The 17254-nt window shown below is 42.7% G+C and overlaps 1 protein-coding gene across 2 annotated transcripts in view; it reads left to right on the forward strand.

The window, feature by feature from the left end:
* The window catches only part of LOC126428040 (uncharacterized), an 82738-nt gene that overhangs the window by 57288 nt on the left and 8196 nt on the right, over positions 1 to 17254 (forward strand). For both annotated transcript variants that reach the window (XM_050089919.1, XM_050089920.1), the window contains exon 8: positions 5290 to 5514. In XM_050089919.1, coding sequence (XP_049945876.1) covers positions 5290 to 5514 — 225 coding nt within the window. The remainder of the gene's footprint in view (positions 1 to 5289; positions 5515 to 17254) is intronic.

The following is a 17254-nucleotide window of genomic DNA, read 5'->3' on the forward strand; positions in this document are numbered from 1 at the left end:
TAAAGGATCCTTCTTTCTATGTATTCGCAATACATTACATCTGTCTATGTTAAGGGTCAGTTGCCACTCCCTGCACCAAGTGCCTATCCGCTGCAGATCTTCCTGCATTTCGCTACAATTTTCTAATGCTGCAACTTCTCTGTATACTACAGCATCATCCGCAAAAAGCCGCATGGAACTTCCGACACTATCTACTAGGTCATTTATATATATTGTGAAAAGCAATGGTCCCATAACACTCCCCTGTGGCACGCCAGATGTTACTTTAACGTCTGTAGAGGTCTCTCCATTGAGAACAACATGCTGTGTTCTGTTTGCTTAAAACTCTTCAATCCAGCCACACAGCTGGTCTGATATTCCGTAGGCTCTTACTTTGTTTATCAGGCGACAGTGCGGGCATCTACCTGGGAGCCTGTATCTAATATTTTCTGGGTCTCATGAACAAATAAAGAGAGTTGGGTCTCTCACAATCTTCCAGAATCCATGTTGATTCCTACAGAGTAGATTCTGAGTTTCCAGAAATGACATGATACGCGAGCAAAAAACATGTTCTAAAATTCTACAACAGATCGACGTCAGAGATACAGGTCTATAGTTTTGCGCATCTGCTCGATGACCCTTCTTGAAGACTGGGACTACCTGTGCTCTTTTCCAATCATTTGGAACCTTCCGTTCCTCTAGAGACTTGCGGTATGCGGCTGTTAAAAGGGGGGCAAGTTCTTTCGCATACTCTGTGTAGAATCGAATTGGAATCCCATCAGGTCCAGTGGACTTTCCTCTGTTGAATGATTTCAATTGCTTTTCTATTCCTTGGACACTTATTTCAATGTCAGTCATTTTTTGGTTTGTGTGAGGATTTAGAGAAGGAACTGCAGTGCAGTCTTCCTCTGTGAAACAGCTTTGGAAAAAGGTGTTTAGTATTTCAGCTTTACGCGTGTCATCCTCTGTTTCAATGCCATCATCATCCCGGAGTGTCTGGATATGCTGTTTCAAGCCACTTACTGATTTAACGTAAGACCAGAACTTCCTAGGATTTTCTGTCAAGTCGGTACATTGAATTTTACTTTCGAATTCACTGAACGCTTCATGCATAGCCTTCCTTACGCTTACTTTGACATCGTTTAGATTCTGTTTGTCTGAGAGGTTTTGGCTGCATTTAAACTTGCAGTGAAGCTCTCTTTGCTTTCACAGTAGTTTCCTAACTTTGTTGTTGAACCACGGTGGGTTTTTCCCGTCCCTCACAGTTTTACTCGGCACGTACCTGTCTAAATCGCATTTTACGATTGCCTTGAACTTTTTCCATAAACACTCAACATTGTAAGTGTCTGAACAGAAATTTTCGTTTTGATCTGTTAGGTAGTCTGAAATCTGCCTTTCATTACTCTTGCTAAACAGATAAACCTTCCTCCCTTTTTTTTATATTCCTATTTACTTCCATATTCAGGGATGCTGCAATGGCCTTATGATCACTGATTCCCTGTTATGCGTACACACACTCGAAAAGTTCGGGTCTGTTTGTTATCAGTCGGTCCAAAATGTTATCTCCACGAGTCGGTTCTCTGTTTAATTGCTCGAGGTAATTTTCGGTTAGTGCACTCAGTATAACGTCACTCGATGCTCTGTCCCTACCACCCGTCCTAAACATCTGAGTGTCCCAGCCTATATCTGGTAAATTGAAATCTCCACCTAAGACTATAACATGCTGAGAAAATTTATGTGAAATGTATTCCAGATTTTCTCTCAGTTGTTCTGCCACTATTACTGCTGAGTTGGGAGGTCGGTAAAAGGAGCCAATTATTAACCTAGCTCGGTTGTTGAGTGTAACCTCTCCTTTCTAAACACCGTCTGTGCCTTTATAAAAATTCTGGCAGAATTTATCTCTGGCTTCAGCCAGCTTTCCGTACCTACAATGATTTCAGCTTCGGTGCTTTCTATCAGCGCTTGAAGTTCCGGTACTTTACCAATGCAGCTTCGACAGTTTACAATTACAATTCAGATTGCTGCTTGGTCCCCGCATGTCCTGACTTTGCCCCACACCGTTTGAGGCTGTTGCCCTTTCTGTACTTGGCCGAGGCCATCTAACCTAAAAAACCGCCCAGTCTACGCCACACAACCCCTGCTACCCGTGTAGCCGCCTGCTGTGTGTAGTGGACTCCTGACCTATCCAGCGGAACCCGAAACCCCACCACCCTATGGCGCAAGTCTAGGAATCTGTAGCCCATACGGTCGCAGAGCCGTCTCAGCCTCTGATTCAGACCCTCCACTCGGCTCTGTACCAAAGGTCCTGTAACACCTCCGATTTATATCTTTAACCGACCTGATCTGATCGAATAGCAGCCCAACAATTATTAATTAATGTGACCATGTACCTAATGGGGCTGGCAATCGGAATTGACTCCTACGGAGTTGTTACTTTCCAGTTTCTTTCTCAAATGCTGTAATAATGAAATGTCTGGTAACAAGAAGAACACCAACACAGCTTTACTAATCAAGAACCTATATTCGTCTCAAAAACACAAAAAGAAGGAGACAGCCACTGCCTTCGTCATACATATTTAATTACGGCTAATCTCAGCACAGGCTTCTTCCTTATCCATTATCGTCGCACGCTAATACAATCACTGCAATCCAAAATGATGCCGGTGCGGTAGACGCGAAACCAAAATATTGGTACAGAAATATCACTGATCACTGTCGTAATTATACTTCTTCACGTTCCCAGTATTCTCTAACACAAAGGGGTTAAACCGCGGCGATGGCCACTCCCTTTGTCGGTAAAGCCTTGCATTATAACAACAGGCCTCCACACAGCTCGGCCCGCAACATGGGACTGACTCTCAACTCTACACTCGCTCTCGCAACACGACACTATCGATTGCTTGCCCTATCGACCTGTGCCGAGTGCAAACTTATAGTAAGGGCTTACGGACCCCTTACAGTCCGCAGTCAGTCCTGTCGACGATGCTGCAGATGGTGAGCTCTGCTTTCGTCTCGCTAGCGAGACTGACGGTCTTCACCAAATCAGATAACCGCTGGAAGCCAGAGAGGATTTCCTCCGATCCATAGCGACACACATCATTGGTGCCGACATGAGCGACTGCCTGCAGATGGGTGCACCCTGTACCCTTCATGGCATCCGGAAGGACCCTTTCCACATCTGGAATGACTCCCCCCGGTATGCACACGGAGTGCACATTGGTTTTCTTCCCCTCTCTCGCTGCCATAACCCCAAGGGACCCCATTACGCGCCTGACGTTGGAGCTCCCGACTACTGGTAAGCCCACCCTCTGCGACCACCTGGATTTTGCAGACTGAGGGGCAACCTCTGGAACAGGACAAGCAGCCACGTCCGGCTGAAGATCAGTATCAGCCAGAGACAGAGCCTGAAACTGGTTCGTCATACAAACTGGAGAGGACTTCGGTTCAGCCCTCTGGAATGTCTTTCGCCCCCTGCCACACCTCGAGACGACCTCCCACTCTACCACGGGTGAGGGGTCAGCCTCACCATATCCCAGGCAGCCACAGCCGTAATCCGATCGGGGGATGCGTGGGACGAGCTGGCCATCCCCGACAAACCCCCATCCGGACCCCCACAGTGATGCCCATTGGCAACAGCCTCAAGCTGTGTGACCGAAGCCAACACTGCCTGAAGCTGGGAGCGAAGGGATGCCAACTCGGCCCGCATCCGAACACAGCAGTTGCAGTCCCTATCCGTGCTAAAAACTGTTGTGCAAAGAACGTCTGAACTAATCTACAGAGAGCACAAACAATTCGACAGAAAATTTAAACATTTATTAAAATACAAGATTGCGTAGTAAATGCAGTAATGCTGCTACTTGTGCACTGCTGACACACTGCTCGGCGGCGGAAGGAGACTACGCGATTTTACACTATTCAGGTACTAAAACACGATGCTCAACTCTCAAATACTATAATATGCCCGAAATTTATGAATTAAACAATTCAAGTACCCAAAAACACACAAAGAAATTAAGAATTAAACTATGTAAGAAATAAGTCAGCTAAGAGTATACGACTTGCTGCTGGCAGCTGCTTATCTAACGGCGGCAAGGAGTAGTGACCAGCATTGCTACGTCAAAATCAAATTTGTGTGTGGAAAGAACCCAGTGGGAATTTACAAGACTTTGAAAGGGGGGTGTGGGAACAGTGTAGTGGATCGTAACACAGGCTCATTGTTCTCTGCTTTTTACTGTGAAGGTCAGGTAAGCACCAAAAACAACCCAAGAAGTGGAAGGCTGTCAGCTGCAACAGACTACATCTCTCAGGTTATTACTAATGATGTTTTGAGAGAGGAGTGATGAAAAACGTGAGGAAATTGCATATGAGGCCAAAATAGCTATCAATTTAGCATACAGAAATCAAAATTTGAAAATTAAAAGGTGAGAGAAGTTGCGGCCAAATGGGTTCCGCATGACCTGAGTGAAGGGCAGGAAGCCGGCCACAAAAGGATAGCAGAAGAATTGATTCAGTGGTGTCAAACAGAACAGCAGTTTCTGGAAAGGGTAGTTGCACCTGATGAAATGTGGATATGAGATTTTGAGCTGGAACTGGCATTTCAATCGTCACAATGTAAAAGTTTTAAGTTTCAGTACCTGAAAAAATTCTGCCGCCAACACTGAAAGGTGAATGGATGACGATCTTTGTGTATGACACGGACAGAGTCATAGCTACAAATAGTGCTCCAGAGGATGTCTGTAACTGGCACATACTACAAACTGTTTCTGTAAAATGTTTTGCGCCCGAGAATTCGTCAGAGAAGACCTGACGTGCTTGGAGCTGATTTCCTCATTTAGCACACTAATGCAACACTACATATTACCATACCAGCGTGAGAAACATTTTACAAATATGGACGGGTCTACTTCCTCAGCTTCCTTTAGACTTTGGCTTGTTTCCCAAACTGAAGGAACAATTCTGTTGAAAACATTTTGATACATTGAAGAAGCTTCCAGTGAGGTGACCCAAGCGATCAGACAGCCCGACAATGGAGATGCCCTATCTGGAATAAAGAAGTTGCCAAAATGTTGGGAAGCTGCCATAAGCAGGAACAGAGAGTATATTGAAGGCCTGTGACGGTATTTTGTAAAGTAAATTATTTTCTTTAGTTCTATGTTACAGTGTACAGAACTTTCGAAATGCCCCTCTTGGATTGGAGTTGAGCTGTGTAGGTCATTCTCTTGTAGTTGGTGATAAATTTTTTATTTTCATCAAAGATGCTCTGTTTCACAGATGACAATTGGCATTAACATTTTCCTCTGTTTATTCCAGACTGAATGTGTCAGCTTGCAAAGGTCTGGGCGGAGCCCTGATCCCCTGCCTCGCCAGGCTACCACGACTTCACACGTTGATCATGGAAGAATTTGAGTTTCCAGAGCTGCAGCCAGGTCTGGACAGTATCCTCGAACTATCCGGTGTGCGCAGCCTGACACTCGACAGTTCCCTTATTACTGGAGTGCCATTTGATAGGTTTCCGGGAAAGCTTGTCAGCCTCAGGTAAGGAAAGATCTGCACTTAGGTAACAACTCAGCAGTTCACATTTAGCACTTACAAAATTTCTTGCTCACTCGGCAAACTTGAATTATTTGAAGCAGAATTACAGCAAACTGCAAAATCTAACGAGCTGAAGTACAAAATTATGACAGAGCAATCGTATTGGCTCAATCATTTGTGAAGCAGCTTGCTATGCTTGCTAGTGTTGTGTCCACAGGATGCCTCTTTCCTTTTGAGCAGTCACAGATGCGTAGGAGTAAAAGGGCATCCACTAAATTTGTGTGAAGAGTACGTGTACACGTGGGTGTTATCATTTCCACACAACACCCTACTGTATGAGCCTTCTGCTAATGCTCGCCTTCTTTGCTGAGGAGCTTGCACTGCATTGATTGTGATGAAAAGGCAACAATAAAAAATGTAAAAGTGACAGTATATAACGAAGTATCTAAATAACAGGTGTGAGAAATACAAAGTGATGACAATGTTTTGTTTGCAAATTCAGGAGGCGGCCTCAGCGAGATTTTAGATATTCTGCACGGGAACGTGCAGTGATAAGGCTTGCGATAACATTTTGTTAGCTACTAACCTGCGACTTAATACCAGTTTGAACCATTTATTTCACACTTCAAAATAAAACATGTCAGCGATTACTCCTGAAACTGTGAAATACTTTAGGGTGGTTCATAGTTGTTATGTGAAGATCAGTTAACTTCCAGTGCGTCATCTGTACTTTATTTTATAAAAAATTATTTTTACACAACTTTAATCGTGAAACATTATATTTAATGTAGGTAAGTATTACTAGGACTTGACAAATTTGGGAATCTCATGACTAAAGTCCACCAGAACATAAGTTATGTTTTCCAATTTTGTATTTTTTGTGTCATTAGTGCTTACACTGCTGGCCACCGTAAATGCAACACCCTGAAGGAAGCATCCGAATCAAGTGAAATTTGCACCATGGGTTTGCAGCGATGAGATATGCAACTGATTAGAATTTCAGCGCAGACGCACATCACGCGCGCCTGTGGCGCCACCTCATAGCGCCATTTAACGCTTGGCGATTTCGACGAGTGTACGTTCGGCACGTGTCTTTACGTTGTGGTTGTTTCACAAGACGATCAGTTATGCCTCGTAGACAACAGCGAACATCGTTTGATCAAGTATCCGAGTTCGACAGAGGAAGGATAGTGGCTTACCGAGATTGTGGATTATCATACAGAGAAATCGCTAGTCGTGTTGGACGAAACCAAACACCTATAATGCGGGTATGTGACCGTTGGATGCAAGAGGGTACAACGGACCGACGTGGTCGATCGCATTCACCTCGGTGCACCACTGCACGTGCTGATAGGCAAATTGTGCGCATGGCAGTGACGGATCGTTCAGTGACATCCCGAACCATAGCACAGCACATTGCGTCTGTAACGCATCATCCAGTGTCCGCGTGTACCATTCGACGCCGTTTACAGCAGAGTGGTCTGTCCGCAAGACGTCCATTGCTTCGTCTACCACTGACGCAGAACCACAGACGTCTCCGTCGCCAATGGTGTGATGACAGACGGATGTGGACAGCAGAATGGAATGAAGTTGTCTTTACTGACGAGGCACGCTTCTGTCTGCAGCACCACGATGGTCGGATTCCAGTGTGGAGACACCGTGGAGAGAGGATGCTGGACAGCTGCATTATGCACCGTCACACTGGTCTTGCACCGGGTATTATGGTATGGGGCGGTATTGGATATTACTCTCGCACGCCTCTAGTACGCATTGCCGGTACTTTAAATAGCCGGCGCTACATATCCGAGGTGCTGGAGCCAGTTGTCCTTCCTTACCTTCGGGGCTCGGCCGCAGCCATATTTCAACAGGATAATGCGCGACCACACGTCTCACGCATTGTCCAAAGGTTCTTCGTCAATAACCAGATTGAATTGCTTCCCTGGCCGGCTCGCTCTCCGGATCTTTCGCCGATACAAAACATGTGGTCCATGGTTGCTCAACGAGTGACCCAGATTACATCCCCAGCTGCCACACCAGATGATCTTTGGCAACGTGTGAAAGCTGCTTGGGCTGCTGTACCCCAGGAACACATCCAACGTCTCTTTGACTCAATGCCAAGACGTGTGGCAGCGGTGATCTCCAACAATGGCAGCTACTCTGGCTACTGATTCTGGCAGGAACCACATGTCACAGACGTCTGTAAACGTAATCATTTGATACTTGGTCAACATGTTATCTACAAAATAAATTTTGTTGTGCTACTTCTTGTCTTTCTTGGTGTTGCATTTACGGTGGCCAGCAGTGTATTTGTGTTTTTAGTAGTTTGTTGGGGAGCAACACGTGCCCCATCTCTCCTTTCAGATGTGCTAATAAGTCACCATAGCGGTAACATTTGTCCACAGTTTCCACATATACTGTTCATAAATTTTGATTTATTTATCTGTTTTCCTACTTCATAACTTGCAGTGCTATATGTTATTCTTTACAGTAATATGAAGGAGACTTTTTATCTAATACTTGATGCTCAAGGCAACACATCTCAACTTTTTATTCAGATAATCTTTAGAAGCGGCATTTCACACGACTTTCCTGTGTCTGTAATTGTCTATAAAGTTATGTGTAGTGTCACCGTATCTCGCCACACTCCACGGCTTTGGATTCGGGAGCATTTTGCTGATCACAGCTCCCTGTTTTGTGTTACACTTTTCCCTACAGCTATCAATGTACTTACGGAATGTATGGGTCTGGTGGCTACCCCCACTCCCTACGGTGACAAGTTTGGCATTGGCCAAGACTCTTGTCTATAGCTTCTGTTGTGTTGGCAAAAGAACCAACATCGTGTTACTAGAGGAGGCCGAAATGCACGCGTTTTAGCTCACGCAGGCTGGCGTGAGGAGGGAAAGACTATACTGACGTGAGGTCTGGAACATGACAAGGAATTAGAATTCAGAAAGCGGACGTAATTAGTTTGATACTTAACTTTAATCCATTAATGATGAACGTCGCTCTTGACGGTACATGATTCACAATATTGTCTGTTCAAAATTCATTCTAATTACTGAATATGGCGCCTTGCTAGGTCGTAGCAAATGACGTAGCTGAAGGCTATGCTAAACTGTCGTCTCTGCAAATGAGAACGTATGTAGTCAGTGAACCATTGCTAGCAAAGTCGGCTGTACAACTGGGGCGAGTGCTAGGAAGTCTCTCTAGACTAGACCTGCCGTGTGACGGCACTCGGTCTGCAATCACTGATAGTGGCGACACACAGGTCCGACGTATACTAACGGACCGCGGCCGATTTAAAGGCTACCACCTAGCAAGTGTGGTGTCTGGCAGTGACACCACAGCTTCAGCTGAGCATCAACTGCAAGGAGCCATGGAGAGCTCCTCTTCTTGGGTCCTGTATTGTTGCTAAGAGCCACTGAAACACAGAACTTTCGCACCATCTCTCCTCTGGTCTTCGGAGATGTGTTTATCCGTGTGATGCGTATTTCGTGGCCAGGAGTGGTAATCACTGCTCTGAAAATCTTTCCTCATAGTCCTTGCATTTAACTCTATATTCATCTATTACTTCTACTGATCTGACGGAATTACATATTCCTGGAGACATAGTGAGTCTCAACTTTATCTTTGATCGGAACAGAAGCTGAAGTAACGAATTAAAATTTGTGCCAAAGCTGGGACTTGGAACGCAGGTCTCCTGCTAGTAAGCGTATTAAGGCAGATATGCTGCCCACTACATCACCTCGGCACCGTGGCTAAAGTTAAGGTAATCTGTACAGCTGTGTTAGCCACAATGCAAGGGGGGTGATGTAGATAGCACATCTGCCTAGTAAGCAGGAGACCTGGGTTCAGGTCCCGGCCTTCGCACTAATTTTAATTCATTACTTCAGCTTCTACCTTTATTGAATCTGTTACACCCTTCAAACATTTAACTTCTAGCTCTTTTCGTAATTTGTGCATTTTTATTTTGTCTAAGTTTTGTTTTTCTGTGTGTTTAGATCTCACAGCTGTAAAGATGTACAAGAACTGCCACAGTTTTATCAAATTTAAATTTTGTTTCATTCCTTACCTAATTTTTTTGAAGTTCTGTTTATAGTGCCAGTAAGATATTAAAATTTTGCAAGATTTTTAATTACATCTCGATGGTTTAGATAGCTTGTTTGATTTCCAGGATGACTGCAACATTTTACTTGTTTTACTATCTTTAATGTTAGACTCCTCTTAATATCCTTACTTCCGTTTGATCGGTAGAGGTCTTCGTATTATATTCTTGGCACAGTGGTCTCAGCATATGGACAGCAATTTGCAATTCATCTACATTACATATAAATCAGTGAATAAACAGTTGTTCACATTTTTTATATTTTTAAACTAGGGTGAACTAAAATTTTCCTCTTTCTCAAGAGTTCATTTATGTATGCATTAATTGTGGATGGTAGACTACACCCTTTCCTGACCCCCTGATGTAAATGGATTTTATCAGATGTTTCTGAACCAGTTTTGATTGTGATTATTGTATTTGCATGTCTTTCAATACAAGAATGATATGTCTGCGGCATCCTCATTCTTCCAGGGAAGTTTCTTTTTGACCAGATGTCTTCATATAGCCTGTAAACGCTATGTGGTTTTTGTTACTATACTCCTATTCTTTCTATTTGGTCATTTTACGAGTACAGTGAACGTGTTGTTGGTGTTAGGTCAGCCCTTTGTGAACCATTGTGTTCCTATGAAGGAAATGCTTTGAAACTTCCTGGCAGATTAAAACTGTGTGCCCAACCGAGACTCGAACTCGGGACCTTTGCCTTTCGCGGGCAAGTGCTCTACCATCTGAGCTGTGAGACCGGGCGCGAGTCGTGCTTTGGTAGCTCAGATGGTAGAGCACTTGCCCGTGAAAGGCAAAGGTCCCGAGTTCGAGTCTCGGTCGGGCACACAGTTTCAATCTGCCAGGAAGTTTCATATCAGCGCACACTCCGCTGCAGAGTGAAATTCTCATTCTGGAAGGAAATGCTTTGTTTATTGTGCTCTTTGTACAGATCATTTTGACCTTTATCTTATATGCCATTTATACCAGACTTACACATTTCACATAGCATTATCAGTACAGAACGTCCATTATTCTAAACATGTTTGCAACTTCTGCATCTGTTATGAATAAAATAAAATTATATGGGACAGTAGTTCTGGAATGTATTTGCCCATTTGTCCTCATTATTATGTCTGTTATGCTGTTTACTTTTTTAAGTCTGTGAGCACCTTTAATAGTTGCTATATGCAAAGTGTGAAATGAAATGTGCGGGTTATACAGCAGTTCATTCTTATTAGGTCTTCAGCTACATAACTGAAATATTCATTGAAACCATGTAGTATTTTCTCAGGATCTGTGACACCTCATCATTTTAATTTTTGTGTTTTAGTACACTACTCTTTGCATCATTTTTACAATATTCCAGCTGCCTTTTGTTGTGTTGTTAAATTTTCAATTAACTTCAAACTATATAATTTCTTAGCTTCTTGCATTACGTTTGTCGATTGTACAATAAGATTTACAGTACCTTCTAAAGCTATCTGATTGTGGTGTTTTATGTATTGTAGTGCTTAAGGTAGCACTGTGTCCGACTAGAGACTTACACTCTAAGAAAAAAGAAAAAGACGGCATACCATGAAGGAATTGTTTGAATGGGACAGAAATCAGTACATGTGATGTACATGTACAGACAAACAAATGATTACTGATTCATAAAAACTGGGTGAGTTATTCAAGACACAGAGCTTCGTAAATTGAGCAAGTCAATAACTCATTGGTCCACCTCTGGCCCTTATGCAAGCAGTTACTCAGCTCATCATTATGTGATAGTTGTCAAATGTCCTCCTGAGAGATACTGTGCCAAATTCTGTCCATTTGGCACGTTGGATCGTCAAACTCCTGAGCTGGTTCGAGGGCCCAGCCTGTAATCCTCCAAAGATTCTCAGTTGGAGAGAGATCCAGCAACCTTGCTGGCCGATGTAGGGTTTGCCACGCATGAAGACGAGCAGTAGAAACCCTCGCCGTGTGCAGGCAGGCATTATTTTCCTTAAGTGTAATCTTGGGACGCCGTATCGTCAAGGGCTACAAAATAGGGCACAGAATATCGTCGACATACTGCTGTTTTGTAAGGACGCTGTGGATGAGAGCCGAGGAGTTCCGGTAGATAAAGAATTTGCACTCCAGACCATCCGTCCCAGTTGTCATATCGTGTGGCAGACAACTGTCACATCGGTATCCCTCTGCTGTTCGCAGTGTCACCAAAAAGTCTTCGCCGGTCGTCGGAGTTCAGTTCGAAGCAGGTCTCGTCACTCGAGGCAGTTCTACTCCAGTCAGTGAGATTCCAGGCCGAAGATGTGTCTGGAGATGTGCCACACAGCGGTAGAATGCCGTGCGGACCACTGCCCGCTACATTACTTCACAACTAGGAGTGACGGTCTGGGTGAAATTCTTTTCATAGCAGGACCCGTCCGGTTTACATCTGTGGCACCCTTACAGCGCAGCAGGACGTCGGTGATATTCTACACCCAGTTTTGTTGCCCTCCACGACAAGCCGTCCTGGGCTTACACTTAAGAAAATAATGCCCGTCCGCACACGGCGAGAGTTTCCACTGCTCGTCTTCGTGAACGCTACACCCTACATCGGCCGACGAGTTTGCTGGATCTCTCTCCGACTGAGAACGTTTGGAGCATTATGGGCTGGGCCCTCCCACTAGCTCAGGTGTCTGATGACTTAACGTGCCAATTGGACCGAATTCCTCAGGAGGGCATCAGACAACTCTGTCAATCAGTGCCGAGGCAAAGGCTAGAGATGGGCCGATGCAGTATTGACTTGCTCAATTTGTGAATCCCTTTCTCTTGAATGAATCGTCCAATTTTTCTGAAATTGTGATCATTTTGTTTGCCTGTATGTGGTGCATAATTTTGTTGTCTTAGTGTAAATATCTTTAATTATCCAATAATTTGTTTGTTTGTCTCCAGTTTCTAATGAACAGGTAATACTGAAGCAGGGTTTTATGAAAGGAAACAGACATTTCACAATACAGCGTGGTTTCATTATTAAATAATTTTTTTGTAAGATATTGCTGTTAGCAAATTTTTTCAGATTTCATGTCACTGAAACCATAGTTACTGATTTTGATTGAATGTTATTGATTTTCTGTATGTATAAAAATGTAATAGAGATATGATTTAACTTAGCATTGTCAAATATCCTAATTGGAGCCTTGCCCATGTTTGCCATATGTTAATAAAGGTAGCATTATAATCTCTACATCAGAGAGAGAGAGAGAGAGAGAGGGGGGAGGGGGGGGGGGGAGCTGAAAATTAAAAATAGATTTCCACATAGCAACTCTGCCCAAAGACCCTCTGATTACTTTTCTGTACTCCTCCACTGCCTGGAAACGACAGTAATATAAATGTGGCTCATACCTTCCTCAACCTGTACCAAAAATGCTGCCACCTGCACCCCCCCCCCCCCCCCCCCCGCCCCCCTCGCACTCCAAATTTTTGACCATCTGGCACTCCTGCGTCTACCACTCATTTCTGGTTAAGCCCTGCATATACCATAAATTTGGCCGAAATCAATGATGACACGAAGGCACAATTCTCTTGTCAGTTGGTAAATAATTTGCCCACAAATGGCAAAGGTTTGAAGTCTTGACCTGGCACATTTTTTTAATCTGCCAAGTATTTTCATATCAGTTCACAGTTCAGAATGAAAACTCAATCTAGTTCATTGATGTATGTCATCTAATGCTTTCTGGTGAGTCTCCTTTGAATGAAGCTTCTGGATTTCTTTTCCTGTATTCTGCACGCGCGCGCGCACACTCTCTCTCTCTCTCTCTCTCTCTCTCTCTCTCTCTCTCTCTCTCTCTCTCTCTCTCTCTCTCTCTCTCCCCCTCCCCCCCCCCCCCCTTCCCCCCAAATCTAGTCCACAGGCAGATCTCCCAGGCCATATCCACATGTCTTTGTCTCCAGCCAACCCACTAACCACTCCGAACTAGAAAAACTTAACTCCGTCATCTGCCAGATCTTAAACAGCCTTTTTTTGTGCTGTGAAGTGAAAACTTCCTTCCCTGAATTCTCTTCACTATCCTGATCTTGCATTCTGCCACACACTCAAACCACAAAGTCTGCGTTTGTACCACACCTATTTCCAACTCCTTGTCACAGGGATTGTATTGCTGTGAATGACCCAAAAATGTGAGACGTAAGATTATCAGCCCAACTGAAAGAGTGTGTTATAAGTCGTCTTCTTTCATTGTCCGATTAATGATTGATTGATTGATTGATTGATTGATTGATTGCTGTGAGTAAATTTCAGATAATTTTTCATAACATAAAGTATATTTTCAAGACTTTAGCATTGTGTGCAGCTTTTATTTTCAAAATGAAACCATTCAAAGTTATTACATTTCCAGTAATAAATAAATAAATACAGGAAAACCAGAGAATACATACATGAATTGGACAAGTATGTTACTTTGTTTAATTGTGTACTGATTAGTTTTCCACTAGCCTAAATGATGGATTCTTTTTCATATAGTGCAGATTTGGATGTGCAATTTTATCCCTGGGGTGCAGCCAGGAATTTTCTAGAGACTTAATTGTTTTAATTGAAATACTTCTTTACTTAAGATGTTATTTTAGCAAAATAGAAAAATTGGGGCTACAGTAGTATGACATCAGATTTATGAAAGGATGACATTTGTGGGAGGATCATACGCTGGAATGCAGAAGACGATAATTATTTTGAATAAGGGTAACTTTTGAAATACGTATATTTCAGAAGAGATAAGATGTTCATTAGAAAGAAGGGAGTAAGGACTTTCAGATAGGCAGGTAATCATAAAACATTATTATTATAGTGTTACCGGAATGAAAAATGCACCCATCATAGCACAAGGAAACGTGAATACCGTATTTACTCGAATCTAAGCCGCACTTTTTTTCCAAAAAACCGCCTGCGGCTTAGAATAGAGTGCAAAGTAAGCGGAAGTTCTGAAAAATGTTGGTAGGTGCCGCCACAACTAACTTCTGCCGTCGAATATATGTAGCGCTACACAGGCATGCTTTGCAGGCACAAAGATAAATACTGGCGCCAAAACCTCTGCGTCAGTAAATAAATTTAAAAAAAGGTGGAAGACTAGCTTTTTTCTCCGCCCCGAGTTTCGGCCACTGCATTTTAATACATTATCCAATGAAGTAAATACAAATTCCGTATTGTTCATCTTCGAATGTAGCAACATTTCAATGTACTACGAAATTCCGACTGGCAAGACTGGGATGTTTGTCAATATGGCCAACTCTACGTTACGAATTTTTTCCTATCTGTGAGAAGAGATGGTTGCTGATAGGAACTTTTATAAATTGTGGATCACATGCAGTATTCTCTTCACCATAAGAATAATACGAATATAAACATTTTGCCATGTATTCTTTCATGTTTGTTGCTATCTCATTTAAATTCTGTCTGCTTAATAACCTACGAAAGTAACGTGAGATAACACCAAATGCGGAAGAATATATATATCATGTGTCGTCATGTTTATATTCGTATTATTCTTATGCCTAATAGTGATACGATCAGAAATGAAGCACGGCAATTGACTAGATTTTTAAATCTAAGATGACTCTAATTTCTGTGCAGAATGTTATGTACAAAAGAGGCATCTGCAAAGACTTTCAAACGGAGAAAAATTTTCGCTAAACTCTCATTCAGAACATCTTCTCTCATACGCAGTCTATTATTTGGTTCTTGTTGATCATTATCAAAGAAAGCAGCAGTGTAAGTAACAACAAATAGCAGTCTCTTGCCATTGTTTCGCCAATGAGACAATTCCTCTCTTTTTTTTTTTTATTGTAAGCGGCGGTACAAAAGCAAGCCATGCCGCGAGTAGTAAACACTCATTATCAGAATGCGACAAACAATGCATGACACAGTACAATAATGCATATTCAGCTTAGAGTGACGTAAACACCTATAACAAAGAGAACGGCACTTACCCAATCAAAGCAAAATAAGCAACTGATTCAAACCAGACGACGCACATGAAAAAGGAAGGGTATCCGTATAAATACGGACGGAGCGCCTGACGCATAGCAATGGCTACCTGGTAAAGCTTAACTGCTAAGCTAATGATTCGAACTAAACTACTGTAGCTGTATCATCATTCATTCGACCTTAATTGTGTCTCATATTACAATAGACCAACTTTGTTTCGATTTGGAGGTGCGGCTTAAAACTTTTCTCCCCCCTTGAATTTCAGGTGCGGCTTAGATTCAAGTGCAGCTTAGATTTGAGTAAATATGGTATGTTCAGGACAGAGTTACAGATGTAAAAGAAGGGAAATAGCTATTTGACTTAGCTAGCAACTTAAAGATATTTAAATTGAAACATCTTGACATATTCATGCTTTTTTACGTGTTGGTATTAGTACCCATGTCATGTAATGTAACACATTTTGTCAAGTAAAGTAACACAATACATGTCACTTTGTATGACATGACATATGTCATCATCTTATCTAACGTGGCATTCGTCATGTTGTGCAGTATGACACAATGTGTTGCTAAAGTTTAGGATGCATGCACGTCCCCCTCCGGGATACTTCCTGTTATAAATGTACCTCCACTGTCAGATCCTTCCTGCTGTGGTGCATCCCACTCTAGACTCACATAAATTTGTGTGTATTTGTTCTTACTCCCCTTACTGTACAGGGGGCGGGTTCGGGGGCATATGGTTCCCTTGGGGGAAAAAATCAACACCTCCACCCATCCAGAAGTCAAAAAATCATTTTAGTATTCTCCCCAGAAGCAAATCAAACCCCAGAAAAATGTTTTTAACTATTATGTGTAAGCTCTTCAGCCATACCATATTATATATTGTTTACTATGGCTGGCGAATCTTAAGGTTTTGGGCTGGCGAATCTTAAGGTTTTGGACACAGAATGAGGGACTTTAGCCTATAAATTGCAAGATGCGGATGTGCCAACACCTTGCAGGTGAGAGAGCTCACTGCACTGGGGAAATTGGGTTAATTCATAAAAAAGTATGAATATGTAAACAGTATTTGGGGGAGAAAAGGAAACTCCACATTGGAATATCAACAATATAAGGAAAAGGATAGACTGGTATTCACAGGTAAAAATGACACCTTGAGTTGCAAACACACAACAAAAAGACTGTTACGCATTTTAGATTTGATCCAGGGCATTTTTCAGAAAAGAGAATGCGTGCGCACACGGGCAAGCACACCTCTCGTGCACATGACTGCCATCTGTACCAGCTCGGACCAGAATGCTAGAAGTGGCAGTCGTGTGCTTGAGGCATGCTTGCCTGTGTGGGTGAGTGTATGTGCATTCTTTTTTCTAAAGAAGGTTCTGGCCAAAACCTAAATGTGTAACAGTAATTGTGTTGTGTCTGTTTGCAACTCAGTGTGTCATCTTTATGGTGAGTAGCAACGTATCCTTTCCCTTATGTTGTTATTTCGATTTAAATGTCTTCCGAGCTGCCAGGTACGTCAAGAAGCTAGTTCCCTTTTTTTACGTCCCTAACTCTGTCCAGTACATACTCACCTTTTTTTGTGCTAAGATAGCATTTTTCATTCTCGTTCCCAACTTTTACTGTACCAGAATTTTGACATCAAACTGCCACAGCTGGGCAACAGCTATAGATTTTTGTTGACTCGGTGACAACTAATCAGGAATAGGTTTA

Source organism: Schistocerca serialis, chromosome 12 (genome assembly GCF_023864345.2).
Source record: "Schistocerca serialis cubense isolate TAMUIC-IGC-003099 chromosome 12, iqSchSeri2.2, whole genome shotgun sequence".
NCBI classification, from domain to species: domain Eukaryota; kingdom Metazoa; phylum Arthropoda; class Insecta; order Orthoptera; family Acrididae; genus Schistocerca; species Schistocerca serialis.